Source organism: Microcaecilia unicolor, chromosome 7 (genome assembly GCF_901765095.1).
Source record: "Microcaecilia unicolor chromosome 7, aMicUni1.1, whole genome shotgun sequence".
Classification (NCBI taxonomy): Eukaryota; Metazoa; Chordata; class Amphibia; order Gymnophiona; family Siphonopidae; genus Microcaecilia; species Microcaecilia unicolor.
This window is the reverse complement of record NC_044037.1, coordinates 65889136-65907035: the sequence shown is the minus strand read 5'-3', so window position 1 is coordinate 65907035 and position 17900 is coordinate 65889136. Positions and strand designations below refer to the sequence as shown.

Here is a 17900-nt window from a genome sequence, read left to right as displayed (position 1 = left end):
GTACAAATTAACATGAAAAGACAGTCCCTGCTCAACAGAGCTTACAATCTAAATTGGACAGACGAACAGACAGCTAGGGGTGGGGAAATATCATCCTCCTCTCAGTACCCTTCTCCACCACCGCCAATTTCCAGGAAATAGTAATGTTCACCTCTATCAATTTAAAATTGTACTCTTTATTCTGTTAGCTTTTATCTATCACAGTCCTTGACATTTGGGACAATCTTATCGAAATGGCTTCCCCAGGGAAATTTAATTACAAACTGGTTATAATATGGTCTCTCTGTGTCATGGTACTTGGACAGATACTGTGTTCCCTAAGTAAAGAATATTAAATGCAGTTAAAACTAAAGCTAGTTTTTCTTCAGTCCCTGAGTGTTAGATGAAGCTATCAAAGGGTGATTTCCCCAAAGAGCACAAAGAATATTGTTCTAGCCTTACTATCTGTATGGTACACATGAAAAACTTCTGATCGTGCCTTACTATTTTTGTTTTTATGTGTTTATTTAATTTTAATTTTTCTTTTGACATAGAATCATGGCTATCCTGTTTGCTGCTGTTGCCAGAGGCACCACTATCCTTGCCAAACATGCCTGGTGTGGAGGGAACTTTCTAGAAGTGACAGAACAGATCCTAGCCAAGATTCCCTCTGAAAACAACAAACTTACATATTCCCATGGAAAGTGAGTGACCACACCCTTCTATGGTAGCACTGCTGTAGAATATTATTGTATCTGTTTATTGATATGTCTGCCAGTGTACTAGGCACCATACAAGATTATTCATATAGTTGCACCGACACTACCATGAAGAGCTTCCTGTCCTTGGGAAGAAGGGAGGAAGAGTGGTGGGGTGAAGAGGGAGGAATGGATATGGGGTTTTCTATGTCAGTGCTTCACCATGGCACTACTAGCCAAATATGAATTTATTGGATGTTGGGGGAAGAGGATGCAAACATCTATTGTGGTATCTCTGTCCTGGATTGTAACTTTAGAAACTTTGTTATTGAACATTTCCTCCTGATCACAATTCAGTTGCCACTGTGGGTTTGTAAAAATACCCCATTTAGCTGAGAAGCTCCATCTTCCCTAATTTGATCTGTGTTGAAACTTAAAACTGTTGTTACAGCAACATCATAAAGCATTCTCGATAGCAGGCCAGCTGCGGGAGGAGGATGTGACACTGTTTTGTGAAGAAGATAGCCGATTATAATAATACTTAGCCTACAGGGTTTTTAATATTTTCAATATAAAATTATGTACATACTGTCCCATTAATGTGGGGATGATGAGTTAAGACTCTTCACCCTGTCTTCTGTATTCACTTAGGGACCCTTTTACAAAACGGTGGGAGGGCTAACGCGTAGGTAGTGTGTGCCAATTCGGTACTACCGCTGGGGTAGCGCATGCGCCCAATGGTAATTCCGAGTTTGGTGCACGCCAAGTCCTGCAGTAGAAAACTTCTTCTATTTTCTACCGCGGGGGGTGTTCCCAGCAGTAATTGGTTATGCAGCCATGTTGGCACACGCTTGCATGGTTACTGCGTGGGTAGTGCTTGAGCCCTTACTGCTAAGTCAGTGGCTGGCGATAAGAGCTCAGGCTGTAAATAGGCGTTCACTAGTTTTAATTTTTGCGCATGCCCATTTCCCTGCCCATTAAAAAAAAATGGCCTTTTTTCCTAGCTGCAGTAGAAAGTGGCCCAGTGCATGCCCACACTACCACAGGCCCCTTTTTACTGCAGTTTTGTAAAAGGACCCCTTAATGCCATCATTGTATATGTTTGTTCCTCCTGTAAGATTTCTGGTGAGTCCTTACTGTCATGGGTAGATTACAGATATAAAACCATGAATGCAGTAGTAATCAAAAATACATTATAGGATAAAATGTTATTTTATGCTCATATCTTTCTTAATACTTTTTCTTGGTTTCCTTCATGCGTGTCCTTTCACCTTTCCATGCATTTTGTTTGGTATATACAACTAACTACTTACTACATATACGGGAGAAGCCAGAACCCTTGCAGCAGCTATTTTACTGAGCCTACTGCTAGCAAATTGCATGTACAGACTTACCTAGATTAGAGAGAGAGGATTCTTAGTTAAAGCTCACAGCGTGTGCTCATGAGGTTTTGACTTGAATGCTGACTGGAAGCATTCTTTTATGCTCATACTTTCTGTTCAGTGAATTCAGATGAGGGATGGAGGAGAGAAAAGAGTTGCCTTTCTGTTCTCCTTGTTTAGCTGAGATGCTGTAATGTCCTATGAGTGTTATATGAAGCTATCCAGCAGCAGGGCCGTAGAAGGCAGTAATCCAAGATTTTTAAGAGGCCGAGAGATTTCACATCTGCATTAAATGCTTGAATGAGCTGGAGCAGAGTTCAGGTTATTTTGGTTAATGATACAGAATGGAGAAAGGTATGGTGTTCAATAAAGAACATTCAAAGTGAATTCACCTGTTCATCAGCCCCTCCACCCCCCCCCCCCCCATTAGCTGTGTGTGGTTTCTAGATCATTTAAGAACATATCTCCAGCAGAACTGTTGCACTTTGTCTTCTTTCATAGCTAATTGAGGATTTTCCTCCATTTGAATTGTTTTCTCTTCCCCTTTCATAAGGCAACAGCTGTAATGACATCTTTTATAAGGGCTTGGAATTATTCAAAAATACATGTAGGCTGAATGTGTTTAATATAAAAAACTAGTAAAAAAAGGCCCGTTTCTGGAGCCAATGAAACGGGCGCTAGCAAGGCTTTCCTGTGCCCCAGCCCCCCCCCGTTGTCGATGTGGGTGAATTGCTCCGCCTCCGCCCTCAACGTCATAACGTTTGACGCGAGGGCGGTGAATTGCTCCGCCTCCGCCCTCAACGTCATAACGTTTGACGCGAGGGCGGGGCCCAGAGACTGTGATTTTCGAGGCTTGAGAGCTTCGAACATACGAACCTTGGCTTCAGTGACGTCAGCAGCCAATAGAACGTTGAGGGTGAGTTTTATATATATAGAAAACTATCACATCATATTCAATACTATCAAGTAAGAGAAGGGATTTCTCAAAAATGTGGAGAAAAGACCTCAGTTAGTCCTGGAAACTCGAGCTTCAATATGCAGAAATCAAGCTTGCCAAGAACACATCAATGGTTATGAAAACTCCACTCCCTTTTAATCCAAAAATGCCATCTTCTACCTGAAACATTTTCTTCAAATTTTTAACAATACATTTTTATATATAAATAGAAAAATCACAAGTACGTAGCTTGTTTGAAAGAACTGCATGGGAGTATTAGAGTATTCCATAGATATCCTTCTCTTCTTGGGCATGAAAAAAGCAATTGCAATGGCAGTTATGAGATTGAACTCTTTCAGCTTCAAACTTCACATACTGGTAAAAGTCAAATACAGATTCCTGACAGAGGCCCTGCTTCGCCGAAGCTTCATCAGGGGAATGAACTGTTTAAAAGAACAACTGTATTAACCTTGAGAATACATAGTATAAATTTAAAAACATAAAAGATACTCGCAGTCCAAACTTTCACATCACTGCCATGCTCAGCATTCAGAATGGCTGCCAAGGCAAAAGGTGTGGCTATACATAGAAAAAGGTCAGTGTCAATTCAGATCCTTGAAGGGATAAACACTTTTGAAAACGCAAGCACTTAAGTACCATACAAACTTAAGAAGCTTAGAAAAAAATTTTGCACTCCACTAACACATTCAGGCCATGTGGTTCGGATGAATGCAATTGAAAAATCCATTTCTGTTCTTTTCTGAGTAAGAGACGATGAAAATATCCCCAAATTGGGTGCTGCAACTGTTCAGCTACTCAACATCTTAAGTCTTTGAAGGTATCATTACAGGAGGAGCAGTACTGTACTATTGAAGCCCATTTCGAGCCAAACAGCTTTTAGACATTCTATTCTGCCTTTGTAAAGTCCAAATTCTGATGTCTATGCAAGTGCTAGTTTATCCATGTCTAAAACACAAATAGTGCTTCTAATATAAGAACCTAGAAGTATAAGCTTGTCTCAGATTTAATTTTAATTATTTTCTTTAACAGTATTTTACTAATTTCAGAAAAACCTCATTCAAATGTTAAAAATAAAATTATATTGATTTTTTTTTAAACCACCGATTTTGTTTCCATCCTGTGAAAATTCTTCCAAAATTGAATAATACATTTGAAAGGAAATTAAAAGATCTCATCCACTAACAAGGACTCTCTGGCACAGATCCAGAAAAGTCTTGTGTTTTTTTAGGGAGTGTCAGAAACATCTAGGAATGCCATGAAGCAAAACATCTTTTTCTTAAGAAAAAAAAATTGAGTCCAGTCTCTAAGAGCGAACAATACATGATGATGATTATACATTCCAGCTGTTATCCAGAACTGGCACATATTTGTATGCAAGATAAATTGGGGAGAGTGTTGCTAAAAAAAACTCACAGGTAAAACGTATCCTCTCTCTAATGCAGCATTTTTTAACTGGTGTATCGCAGCTGCTGTCCAGGTATGCCGCAGGAGTTCAGCCAGCTTAATTTATGCCGGAACGGAGTAAGTTTTCTCGTCTCTAGCAGTCGGCAGCAGCAAGCATCAATTTATAACTTCCTGCTTCCACATAGGCAGGAAGCGTCGGAGAGAAGGCTCCGGGGTTGGTGTAAGCAGGCTGTATGAATCACTGCTCACTGCTGCCGACCACTAGAGACAAGAAAACTTTTAGATGGTATACCGGGATGGTGGTGGGGGAATTAGAGAGAGACAAGGGGAGATGCCTGGTCATCAGCTGGAGAGGGGACAGCAGGGAGAGATGTTGGACTGTTTTTGGGGTGGAGAGATGGGATGGTAAACACTGGACTATTTGTGGGGGTGGGGAAGAAGGTAAAATGCTGGGCCATGTGTGGGGGTGTGCCTTGACAATTGTAGCGCCGTGTGAATGTGCTGTGAGATGAAAAAGGTTGAATATCTCTGCTCTAATACTATGTCTTGCATTCCTTTCACAGTTATTTGTTTCATTATATTTGCCAAGACAGGATCATTTACCTCTGTGTAACAGATGATGTAAGTATTTTGGATAATGTTCTTTGTATTTGTACATGGATTTTTATGTGTAGCTTGGCTCAACTTTCACATTTATTTACACTTGAAAATCTATTTATTGGGTCACCATCTATTCGTTGCAAACAGAATATTGCATCGATGTGCTGTGGTGATGGCAAAACTGATTCCATAGTGCTTTGTGGCCTCATTGCTGATCATTCGTATCACCACACTGCTCATCTTGCCATGTCTTCTATGGCTTGACCGTGTGATGACACATCTCAAAAGTTTAGCTTTTCAGTGGATAATTTGCATAGAGCAAGTGAGATCTGCATGCAAAATATGAAAATGCAATATTTAGTAAGACAGGGACTCAAAATAATCTTTTCCAATATCTTTTTGCTGTTACTCCTTCCAGGATTTTGAACGCTCAAGAGCTTTTGGTTTCCTGAATGAAATCAAGAAGAGATTTCAAACCACGTATGGTTCCAGGGCACAGACAGCTCTTCCTTATGCTATGAACAGTGAATTCTCCAGTGTTCTGGCAGCACAAATGGTAGGAGGCTAGCCCACTTTAGAGGATATTAGGAAACATTTCCAGCTTTGGCATACTGTAGAAGTTGCCATGTACTTGTTGGGATGTAATGCAAAAGTTGTATTGGGGGTCTAAGGAGGGTATGATTTTACTCCTGGGAAATTCTGTACAAAATGTTTGGAAATTCTGCACTTAGTATTTTAAAATTCTGCAGGATTTTTTTTATTTTTTACACACGATCATTTTTATTGGTGAAAGGCAGCAGAATTTTAAGTATCTCATAGTTTAAGAACAATGAGTATCAATACAATAATTATAAACTAAGATTTACATTTCAGCAGTTCTGTACATAATTGACAAGATCTCATCCCCTCAAGCCAGATACTCTGCTCACCCCACAACAACAATAAACTGTTAATAATACAGTCTTCCTCCCTGTATTTCTACATCCCCCCCCCCCCCATCTATAAATCATCCTATGTCAATATACTCATATGAACATAAGAGTAGCCATACTGGGTCAGACCAATGGTCCATCTAGCCCAGTATCCTGTTTCCAACAGTGGTCAAGCCAGGTCACAAGTACCTGACAGAAACCCAAATTCCTCAGCGACCCTCCAGACCGGTCAAGACGCGTGGGTTATGTCCTCCTACCAGCAGAGGGAGACTGAGAAAACACTAAGCTTTTGAAGCCTGTATATATAACCTGTGCAGAACCTCCACTAGCCAGTATTTTCTCAGTCTCAGCAGAGGTAGCAGTTGACAGCCTGTGCAGTCTCCAAGAGTCTGGTGAGGTAGTTTGTCATTGGGTCGTAGGATTTTTTCCTTCCAAACTTTATTCTGTTGCAGTACCCTGTACGTGTGTGTAAAAAAAAAAAAAAAAAATGTGCTTTGGGGCCCTGGGTCCGGTGGGGCCCAGTTTTTTCCCCCTGGGGTGTTACACCTATGTTTGGGTCCCTCCCCCTGTGCTGCTCTCTATTTCTGTTTGCTTGGCAGCTTTGTGCCTCGGCTGCTTTCTCAGTATTGTAGCCTTGAGTGCCTTACAATTTCCAGATGCCAGAGTTAGAGTACTGTGCCTTTAAGGTCAGTTATTCTATTTCATTTTGCTTGCCAGCTTTGTGCCTCGGCTGCTTTCTCAGTATTGTAGCCTTGAGTGCCTTACAATTTCCAGCTGCCAGAGTTGGAGTACTGTGCCTTTAAGGGCATTTATTTCTTTATTTTCAGCGGACCGAACGGGGGTGTCGATTCCTTGCTGGAACGAGGGAGCAGCGCTTTCTTCAGTGCTTTTGCAGTGTGAGTGAGTTTTTGGTTTGGCGCGTTTGCGGAACAGCTTTTCCCTTCCCTCGTGGTTTATGGCGGCCCAGCTCCTCCGATGTCGCGCGTGCTCGTGGCGAGGGGTAGAGGCGCCAGGCGCTTAGTGTAAGCTTTGCGGTGCGCCTATAAAGGTGGCTGCGGCTCCCACCGACTTGACCTCGGAGGGATCGATGGTGTTGGGAGTCTCCGGGTCAGCGGGAGCGTAGGCAGGGCCGCTGTCAGCGGGAACAGTTTCGGCAGGACGCGGCCCGTGGAGCCAGCTGTTTTTGGGCCTGTGGCCTCCGTTTTTGGCACAAAAGGGCCTAATGACGGTCCAGGAATGGTGGGCTTTCCTCCAGATTTTGTCTGGACGCGGTATCAGGCCTGGAGATCGGGACCCCCCCCCCCCCCCCCCCCAATTGGAAGAGGGGGCTGTTTCCGTCTTGGCTGAGAGACCGCGGTTAGAGTGGTCAGAGGACAGGCATTGTTTTTCTCCTGTAGCTGCAGAAGCTGCGCTTAGTGATCTGGGGGAGTCAGATGGAATTGACGGCTCTCAGGAGCAGGCTTGTTGGATTCCTGGAGAGGATCCTTCAGTAGTGCGGATTTTCCATAGAGATGAGCTGTCAGAACTCATAGATCGGGTGTCGTCCACCCTTCAGTTTGGTCCTGAGGTGGCTTTGGGGGAAACTGGCCAGGATCCGTTGGTGAAGGGCATTCAGCGTCAGGCGTGATCCTTCCCTATGAACAAGGATCTCCGGGAGATGATTTGTCAGGAATGGGATTTGCTGTGTAAGGTGGCAAAGGCAATGGCGAGGCTTTATCCCCTCCCTCAGGAAGATAGGGATTCCTTTAAGGCTCCCACGGTAGATGCAGTAGTGACGGCAGTAATTATAGCTACTGCTATCCCGGTTGATGGAGGAACGGCCCTCCGTGATCCTCAGGATAGGAGGTTGGGATCTTTTCTCAAGCGTAGTTTTGTTTTGTCGGCTCTAGCCCTGCAGGCCTCGGTTTGTGGGGGTCTGGTAGCTCGGGCATGTTTTCATTGGGCCGAGAAGCTCCTGGATGATTCGGTAGATGTTGGTTCTTCTGGGGGGTCAGGAGTTAGCCAACTTGGACATGGGTTCATCCTTTTTGTCTGAGGCATTTTATGATTTGTTGCGTACTTCAGACAAAAATATGGCTATGGTTGTGGGAGCGCGTAGGGCCCTCGGTTTACAAGGTTGGGTCGCGGATGCGGCTTCTAAGGCTAAGTTGTGTTCTCTGCCACTTAAGGGAGCTATGCTCTTTGGAGAAGATTTGGACAAGTTAGTGTGAGGTCTTAGTGATACCAAGGTTCTATGGCTCCAGATTTTCGGTTCAAGGCAGGGGCCAGAGCTAGTTCCTCTCGGGGACGGTTTAGGGAGGCTCAGCGGTATAGGCCGGGCAGATCGAGTGGGACCTACCCCTAGCTGTCTGTTCGTCTGTCCAATTTAGATTATAAGCTCTGTTGAGCAGGGACTGTCTTTTCATGTTAATTTATACAGAGCTGCGTAAGTCTAGTAGCGCTATAGAAATGTTTAATAGTAGTAGGACCTCTAGGGGTCGGTTTTTCCAGCGCACACAGTTCTTTCGTGAGAGTCGTCGCGGAGGGCGTGGCTTTTCCGCGGGAGGTTAGTATTCAGGCCGCAATTCCCAATGAAGGTGTGCGGGCTCAGGCTCTGGTGCATGTTGGGGCTCGGCTGAGTCTGTTTTACCAGAGCTGGGCCCAAATCAGGTCAGATCAGTGGGTTCTCGAGGTGTTTCGAGGCGGATATGCGCTGGAATTCGAAAGCTGTTCTCCCGAAGTGTTTCTGGAATCCCTCTGTCGGTCTTGGAGCAAGAGGGCAGCAGTGAGGGACACTCTGCGGTGGCTGCTCGCGTTGGGAGCCGTGGTTCCTGTTCCTTCAGATCAGCAACGCTCGGGGTGCTATTTGATCTATTTTGTGGTCCACAAGAAAGAGGACACTTTTCGTCCCATTTTAGATCTCAAAAGGGTCAATACGGCACTCAAGGTGCCCTCTTTCCGGATGGAGACGTTGCGGTCGGTCACTGGTGCGGTCCGGAAAGGAGAGTTTCTCACTTCCCTGGATTTGACGGAAGCTTATCTTCACTTTCCTTCGTGCAGCCTTTTGGTTCCAAGTTGCAGGGTACGATTCGTCGGTTCCTTGCAGAGAAGGCGCCGACAGCCCGTACTTATCGTCAGGTCCTGGGCCTGATGGCGGCGACCATAGAGGTAGTTCCGTGGGCCAGGGCGCACATGCGTCAGGTACAGTCAGCTCTGCTCAGTCGTTGGTCCCCTCTGTCGCAGGACTTGGAGATGTGTTTTCTGCACTGGTGGCTCAACCCGCGCAATTTGGGAAAAGGAATGCCGTTGGAGTCCCCATAGGGGCTGGTAATGGTCACGGATGCCAGTCTGCAAGGTTGGGGGCACATTGTCTCGGTCAGGTAGCTCAAGGCCGGTGGTCTCGGGCAGAAGCAGAGTGGTCCATCAACCGGCTGGAAACTCGGGCCATTCGGGTGGCGCTCCAGGCCTTGCCGTCGGTAGTTCGCCACAAGGCAGTCCGAGTGCTCTGCGACAACGCCATGGCAGTAGTGTATGTCAACCGTCAAGGGGGGACAAAGAGCCTTGGTGGCGCAGTTGAACTCATCTTCAGGCTCTCTTGGCAGCGCATGTGGCCGGGGTAGGTCACATAGATGCAGTTTATCGCAGCAGGCACACTCTAGATCCCAGAGAGTGGTCTTTTCTTCGGTCAGTGTTCCAGCGAGTTGTGTCGGTCTGGGGACTTTCGGTGATAGATCTTAGGGCAACGGCTCGCTATGCGCAAGTTCAGAGATTTTTTCAGTCGCTGAAGAGACCCTCGAGCGGAGGGAATCGATGCTCTTCTGTTGCCTTGGCCTCGGGAGTGGCTGTATGTGTTTCCTCCGTGGCTGTTAGTCGGTCGAGTAATATAGCGCATCGAACATCACTCCGGTCGGGTGATTCTGGTGGCTTCGGATTGGCGGCGTCGACCATGGTACGGAGACCTGGTGCGGTTGGCAGGGGCGGCGGCCCTGCCTGTGTTAGGATCAGTTCTGTGTCAAGGCCCGATAATCATGCCGGATCCGGCTCGGTTTTTGCTTACGGCTTGGCTCTTGAGCGGCACAAGTTGAAGAAGGGGCTTTCGTCCAGTGGCTTTGCTACAATGTTGAGTTCCCGTAGACGATCCACTTCCTTGGCGTATGTCCGGGTTTGGAGAATCTTTGAGCACTGGTGTGAAGACCATCGGGTTCGGCCGTTTCGCTCTTCGGTGGCGGAAGTTTTAGAATTTTTGCACGATGGTGTTGATAGGGGTCTGGCCTTGTCTACACTGAAGGTTCAGGTGGCAGCTTTGTCATGTTTTCGTGGGAAGCTTCAGTGAAAGTCCTTCGCTTCTGTGCCTGAGGTAGTGCGTTTTTTGAAGGGTGTTAAGTTGCTGCGTCCGCCTCAGTGACGGATGGTGCCTCCGTGGGATTTGAAGCTAGTTTTGGATGCTTTGATCAGGCCTCCGTTTGGGCCTCTGGTATTGGCATCTTGTAAGGATTTATCTTTAAAGACGGTCTTGTTGGTGGCGATTACTTCAGCACGGAGGGTTTCAGAGCTTCAGGCTTTGTCTTGTAGGGAACCATTTTTGTCCTTTCTGAGGGAAAGGTTTCGTTGCGGATGGTGCTTTCCTTTTTTGCCCAAGGTGGTTCCGAGTTCCATGTTAATCAGGTCATCTCTCTGCCAGTGTTGGATGATATGGCTGGAGATTCGGAGCAGCGTGGTATTGCCAAGCTGGATGTCAGGAGAGTTTTGAGTTGTTATCTCTCTGGAACTCAGGACTTCAGAGCCTCTGACCGTTGTTCATTCTTCATGGTGGCCCAAAGAAGGGTGCAGCGGCTCCTAAGGTGACCATAGCATGGTGGTTGAAGGAGGCAGTTGCATCTGCTTACTTGAAGGGTCCTGTGGTGCCTAGGGGCTGGTCTGCTCATTCCACTAGGGGAATGGCAGCCTCGTGGGCGGAGAATAATATGATTTCTCCGTTAGATATTTGTCGGGCTGCGGTTTGGTTTTCATTGCATTCCTGTGTGAAGCATTATAGGATTCCTGTGCATGCAAAGGACGAGGTGCGCTTTGGGGCAGCAGTTTTGACCTCTGGCCTTAGTAGGTCCCTCCCGTAAGTTAGTTACTGCTCTGGTACGTCCCACGCGTCTTGACCGGTCTGGAGGGTCGCTGAGGAAGGTGAAATTAGATCTTACCTGCTAATTTTCTTTCCTCTAGACCCTCCAGACCGGTCAAGAGCCCGCCCTGTCTGTATTGGAGGCCAGGAGGTGTGTTTGTTGGATAATTCTTGGCAGCTGTAGATTGTTGTTTCTCTAATTGCAGACTGTTTATTTCTGTTTTGTGATAGGAGTCTGGGACAGGTGGGGCTCTTCTTTGATAGTCCACCTGTAGAAGCCCAACTGTTTTATCAAAGGCAAAGGACCATGTTTCCATAAGAGCAAGCGGAAGATGTTTCTTGTTTTTGCACTTTACTGTGACCACGTACAGGGTTGCTAGTTGTTGTTAGTGTTTTTTGTTTCTCTGCTTTGTCAGGGTTATACTGGCTAATGGAGGTTCTGCACAGGTTATATATACAGGCTTCAAAAGCTTAGTGTTTTCTCAGTCTCCCTCTGCTGGTAGGAGGACATAACCCACGCGTCTTGACCGGTCTGGAGGGTCTAGAGGAAAGAAAATTAGCAGGTAAGATCTAATTTCACCTTACATAAGTACATAAGTAATGCCATACTGGGAAAAGACCAAGGGTCCATCGAGCCCAGCATCCTGTCCACGACAGCGGCCAATCCAGGCCAAGGGCACCTGGCAAGCTTCCCAAACGTACAAACATTCTATACATGTTATTCCTGGAATTTTGGATTTTTCCAAGTCCGTTTAGTAGCGGTTTATGGACTTGTCCTTTAGGAAACCGTCCAACCACTTTTTAAACTCTGCTAAGCTAACCGCCTTCACCACTTTCTCCGGCAACGAATTCCAGAGTTTAATTACACGTTGGGTGAAGAAAAAATTTCTCCGATTTGTTTTAAATTTACTACACTGTAGTTTCATCGCATGCCCCCTAGTCCTAGTATTTTTGGAAAGCGTGAACAGAAGCTTCACATCCACCTGTTCCACTCCACTCATTATTTTATATACCTCTATCATGTCTCCCCTCAGCCGTCTCTTCTCCAAGCTGTATAGCCCTAGCCTCCTTAGTCTTTCTTCATAGGGAAGTCGTCCCATCCCCGCTATCATTTTAGTCGCCCTTCGCTGCACCTTTTCCAATTCTACTATATCTTTCTTGAGATGCGGCGACCAGAATTGAACACAATACTCAAGGTGCGGTCGCACCATGGAGCGATACAACGGCATTATAACATCTTCACACCTGTTTTCCATACCTTTCCTAATAATACCCAACATTCTATTCGCTTTCTTAGCCGCAGCAGCACACTGAGCAGAAGGTTTCAGTGTGTTATCGACGACGACACCCAGATCCCTTTCTTGGTCCGTAACTCCTAACGTGGAACCTTGCATGACGTAGCTATAATTCGGGTTCTTTTTTCCCACATGCATCACCTTGCACTTGCTCACATTAAACATCATCTGCCATTTAGCCGCCCAGTCTCCCAGTCTCGTAATGTCCTCTTGTAATTTTTCACAATCCTGTCGTGATTTAACGACTTTGAATAACTTTGTGTCATCAGCAAATTTAATTACCTCGCTAGTTACTCCCATCTCTAAATCATTTATAAATATATTAAAAAGCAGCGGTCCTAGCACGGACCCCTGAGGAACCCCACTAACTACCCTTCTCCATTGTGAATACTGCCCATTTAACCCCACTCTCTGTTTCCTATCCTTCAACCAGTTTTTAATCCACAATAGGACATTTCCTCCTATCCCATGACCCTCCAATTTCCTCTGTAGCCTTTCATGAGGTACCTTGTCAAACGCCTTTTGAAAATCCAGATACACAATATCAACCGACTCCCCTTTGTCCACATGTTTGTTCACTCCTTCAAAGAATTGAAGTAAATTGGTCAGGCAAGATTTCCCCACACAAAAGCCATGCTGACTTGGTCTCAGTAATCCATGTCCTTGGATGTGCTCTGTAATTTTGTTTTTAATAATAGCCTCTACCATTTTCCCAGGCACCGACGTCAGACTCACCGGTCTATAATTTCCCGGATCTCCCCTGGAGCCTTTTTTAAAAATGGGCGTTACATTGGCCACCCTCCAATCTTCCGGTACCACGCTCGATTTTAAGGATAAGTTGCATATCACTAGCAGTAGCTCCGCAAGCTCGTTTTTCAGTTCTATCAGTACTCTAGGATGAATACCATCCGGTCCAGGAGATTTGCTACTCTTCAGTTTGCCGAACTGCCCCATTACGTCCTCCAGGTTTACCGTGAAGTCAGTAAGTTTCTCCGACTCGTCCGCTTGAAATACCATTTCCGACACCGGTAACCCACCCAAATCTTCCTCGGTGAAGACCGAAGCAAAGAATTCATTCAGTCTCTCCGCTACGTCTTTGTCTTCCTTGATCGCCCCTTTTACCCCTCGGTCATCCAGCGGCCCAACCGATTCTTTTGCCGGCTTCCTGCTTTTAATATACCGAAAAAAATTTTTACTATGTTTTTTTGCCTCTAATGCTATCTTTTTTTCATACTCCCTCTTGGCCTTCTTAATCTGCGCCTTGCATTTGCTTTGACACTCCTTATGCTGTTTCTTGTTATTTTCAGACGGTTCCTTCTTCCATTTTCTGAAGGCGTTTCTTTTGGCCCTAATAGTTTCCTTCACCTCACTTTTCAACCAGGCCCGGGTGTCTTTTGGACTTACGTCTTTCTTTTCTAATTTGCGGAATATGTATGACCTGGGCCTCCAGGATAGTATTTTTGAACAGCGTCCACGCCTGTTGTACAGTTTTTACTCTCTCAGTTGCCCCCCTAAGTTTTTTTTTTACCGTTCTTCTCATTTTATCATAGTCTCCTTTTTTAAAGTTAAACGCTAACGTATTTGACTTTCTGTGTACAGTTACTTCAAGGTCGATGTCAAAACTGATCATATTATGGTCACTGTTATCAAGCGGCCCCAGTACCATAACGTCCCTCACCAGATCATGCGTTCCACTAAGGACCAAGTCTAGAATTTTTCCTTCTCTCGTCGGCTCCTGCACCAGTTGCTCCATAAAGCTGTCCTTGATTTCATCAAGGAATTGTATCTCTGTAGCGTGTCCCGATGTTACATTTACCCAGTCTATATTTGGATAATTGAAATCACCCATTATTATCACATTGCCCATTTTGTTCGCGTCTCTGATTTCTTTTATCATTTCTGTGTCTACCTGCTCATCCTGGCGAGGCGGACGGTAGTACACTCCTATCACCATTTTTTTCCCTTTTATACATGGAATTTCAACCCACAGTGATTCAAAGGTGTGATTTGTGTCCTGCTGAATTTGTAATCTATCTGAGTCAAGGCTCTCGTTAATATACAATGCTACCCCTCCACCAGTCCGGTCCACCCTATCATTACGATATACTTTGTACCCCGGTATGACAGTGTCCCACTGGTTATCCTCCTTCCACCAGGTCTCAGTAATGCCTATTATATCCAATTTTTCATTTAGTGCAATATATTCCAACTCTCCCATCTTATTTCTTAGACTCCTAGCATTTGCATATAGACATTTCAGAGTATGTTTGTTGTTCTTATTTGCATGATGCTTAGTACCTGACACTATTGATTTGACATCTTTTGTCTGATCTTTAGTTGTATTTAAGGGCACCTGGCCTACCACGGTCTGTTGTGTAACCTCACTATCCAGAAACCCTATCTTCCCTGTTTGTGAGGTATCTTTGCAAGATACCTTTTCCTGAACCATGCGCTTTTGAGCGACTGTCGGCCTTCCCCCATTTCTAGTTTAAAAGCTGCTCTATCTCCTTTTTAAATGCCGACGCCAGCAGCCTGGTCCCACCCTGGTTAAGGTGGAGCCCATCCTTTCGGAATAGGCTCCCCCTTCCCCAGAATGTTGCCCAGTTCCTAACAAATCTAAAACCCTCCTCCCTGCACCATCGTCTCATCCACGCATTGAGACTCTGGAGCTCTGCCTGTCTCTTGGGCCCTGCACGTGGAACAGGTAGCATTTCAGAAAATGCTACCCTAGAGGATCTGGATTTGAGCTTTCTACCTAAGAGCCTAAATTTGGCTTCCAGAACCTCTCTCCCACATTTTCCTATGTCATTGGTACCCACATGTACCAAGACAGCAGACTCCTCCCCAGCACTATCTAAAATCCTATCTAGGTGACGCGTGAGGTCCGCCACCTTCGCACCAGGCAGGCAAGTCACCAGGCGATCCTCATGTCCACCAGCCACCCAGCTATCTATATGCCTAATGATCGAATCACCAACTACAACAGCTGTCCTAACCTTTCCCTCCCGGGCAGCACTTGGAGACATATCCTCAGTGCGAGAGGATAGTACATCCCCTGGTGGGCAGGTCCTGGCTACAGGAGTACTTCCTACTTCACCATGCTACCAATCCCAGGGCAAGCAGTTGCTTCCCCATGTCAGTCTCAATAGCTGACTATGGACTTTTCCACCAGGAACTCGTCCAAACCTTTTTTAAACCCAGATATGCTAACCGTTACATCCTCCAGCAAAGAGTTCCAGAGTTTAACAATTTGTTGAGTGAAAAATTATTTTCTTCTATTTGTTTTAAAAGTATTTTCATACAACTTCTAGAGTGTCCCCTAGTCTGTGTACTTCTGGAACGATTAAAAAATCGATTTACTTCTATTCGTGCTGTACCACTCAGGATTTGTAGACCTCAGTCATATCTCCCCTCATCTGTCTCTTTTCCAAGCAGAAGAACCCTTACCTTTTTAGCCTTTCCTCATATGAGAGGAGTTCCATCCCCTCTATCATTTTAGTCACTCTTCTTTGAATCTTTTCTAATTCCGTTATATCTTTTTTGAGATACGGTGACCAGAACTGAACGCAGTACTCAAGGTGATGTCGCACCATGGAGGGATAGAGAGGCGTTATAGTATTTTCAGTCTTATTCACCATCCCTTTCCTAATATTTCCTAGCATCCTGTTTGCTTTTTTGGCCACCACCACACATTGAGCAGAAGGTTCCATCATATTATCTACAATGACACCTAGATTGTTTTCAGATAACTGTGCTCTTATATCCTCATGTACATGCTGTATAACATTACCCTTCGTTCCCCAAAACCACTGACAACTTAAAGCTTATTCATTAAAAATAGGCTATATCCTTAACAGTTCAAGAACTAGCCTCCTCTTCCCTTCCCCTCTCCCCCTTTGCAGGGATTAAATTTAAGGGGCCAAAATCAGTAAGAATTTACTGTTCCCTTTTGAAGGTGTGCCTTGTATCCTGTAATTCCAAAAGCATTAAAGTGTAAAAACTATTGCGCTAGGTCTAGTAAGAAGGTGAGGAGTCTTATGTCCAGTGCTGCAGTATGATCTTTGCTGCTGTGGCATTCCCCAGGAGCTGTCTCTGACCTTTGCCCTGCAGATCAATCCTCAAACAAAAGTCTCCAGTCAGTAAACTGTAGAATGCTGATACGATGACAAGTCAGTGTTTTTGTGCACGAGCTTTCTACAGATTGTAGGAAAACATTCTTAGCATTGCGTCAGGATGTATTGTCTGTGGGAACATCATTTTTGCTAGCTTATAAGTGCTTAGTTATTTGGTAGTGAAATATACTTTCTTTCAACCAGAGCAGCTTTCTTGGATGTGAAGAAGATCACTATCTGATAGTATTAGCAAGTGACTAAGCTATAGTGTGGGGTATCTGGTGTGATTAGCCTTTCCTTAGTTTTCTTTTTGTTTTCCTCTTTAATTGACTTTCTTGTCATATTGCAACCCCTCCATTAGACATAGTGGTCTAAGAAGATTGGTTTGTTTTGGGTTTGTTTTTTTTGGTATCTGATACTGTTTCTTGCAGATTGCAGCCTTCCAAAGTTCCATAGGTTTCTGTGGAACTTTGGAAGGCTAAGTGCTTTGAAAATATGCCTGATAGTGGTCTAAGAAGATTGGTTTGTTTTGGGGTTTGTTTTTTTTGGTATCTGATACTGTTTCTTGCAGCTTGCTTCCTTCCATTTTTCTGTAACAAGTAGTATGACTTGTGTGTTTTATTTGATAACTAGTAAAAAAGCCCCGTTTCTGATGTAAATGAAACGGGGGCTAGCAAGGTTTTCTTCTGTGTGCATGTGGGAGTGTGTGTGTCCCTGCCCTCTCTCCCTTCCCCTGTGCTCTCTGTCCCCTCCCCCCTCGGAGTCAAGACCTTCAGTGTTTCCTGCTGTGTTTGTGTTACAGAGATAGTGAGGGCTTCTGCCCTCTCCCCCCCCCCCCCCCCCCCCTCTGAGTCCTTCACTGTTACAGAGAGAGCGATTTGATTTTGTGCTTTGCTGTGTTTTCCTTCACTGTTTGTGTTACAGAGAGAGCGAGGGCAGGGCAGACACTCATAGGGAAACCGGATATCTCTCCCCCTTCACACTTCCGGCTGGAGGCTTCATTTAGAACGTTGGTGGTGCCTTTTATATATAGAGATAATGAAAAATAAATGAGAGAAAAAAAAAACCTGAGCCTTCGGGTCTTCTGCGCATTTCTTAGCATCTGTGTTTAATAGCTAATATCTTCTTTTTTTTTTTACCATGGGATTTAGATGAGTCCTTGCGCACAGTTAGCCAAACATTTTTGAATAAGGTGCCCAAACTTACCATGCTTTATTACGTGAACCCCTGTTAGCCAGGTAACTCCTTAGCTAGGATGGGCAAATTCGGCTGTTTTCTTGCATGTTTTTACTCGTTATTGGAGACTTGCTGCCAGGTCTTTCACTTTTCCTAATATCTGATTTTTTTTTTTTTTTTTTTGGGGGGGGGGAGGCGGGGCAGTAGTGGTGGTGAGTACAGTTGTGCACAGGTTGTTCATACTTCGCAAGTGTCTTGAGTGCAATACCTGC

General features: G+C 45.1%; 1 protein-coding gene across 1 annotated transcript in view; it reads left to right on the top strand.

Annotated features, from left to right (window-relative positions):
- The window catches only part of VAMP7 (vesicle associated membrane protein 7), a 78645-nt gene that overhangs the window by 19922 nt on the left and 40823 nt on the right, over positions 1 to 17900 (top strand). Inside the window, exons 2-4 of the mRNA XM_030210484.1 lie at positions 534 to 683; positions 4985 to 5042; positions 5440 to 5577. Of these exons, the coding sequence (XP_030066344.1) occupies positions 538 to 683; positions 4985 to 5042; positions 5440 to 5577 (342 nt within the window). The 5' untranslated portion in view covers positions 534 to 537. The remainder of the gene's footprint in view (positions 1 to 533; positions 684 to 4984; positions 5043 to 5439; positions 5578 to 17900) is intronic.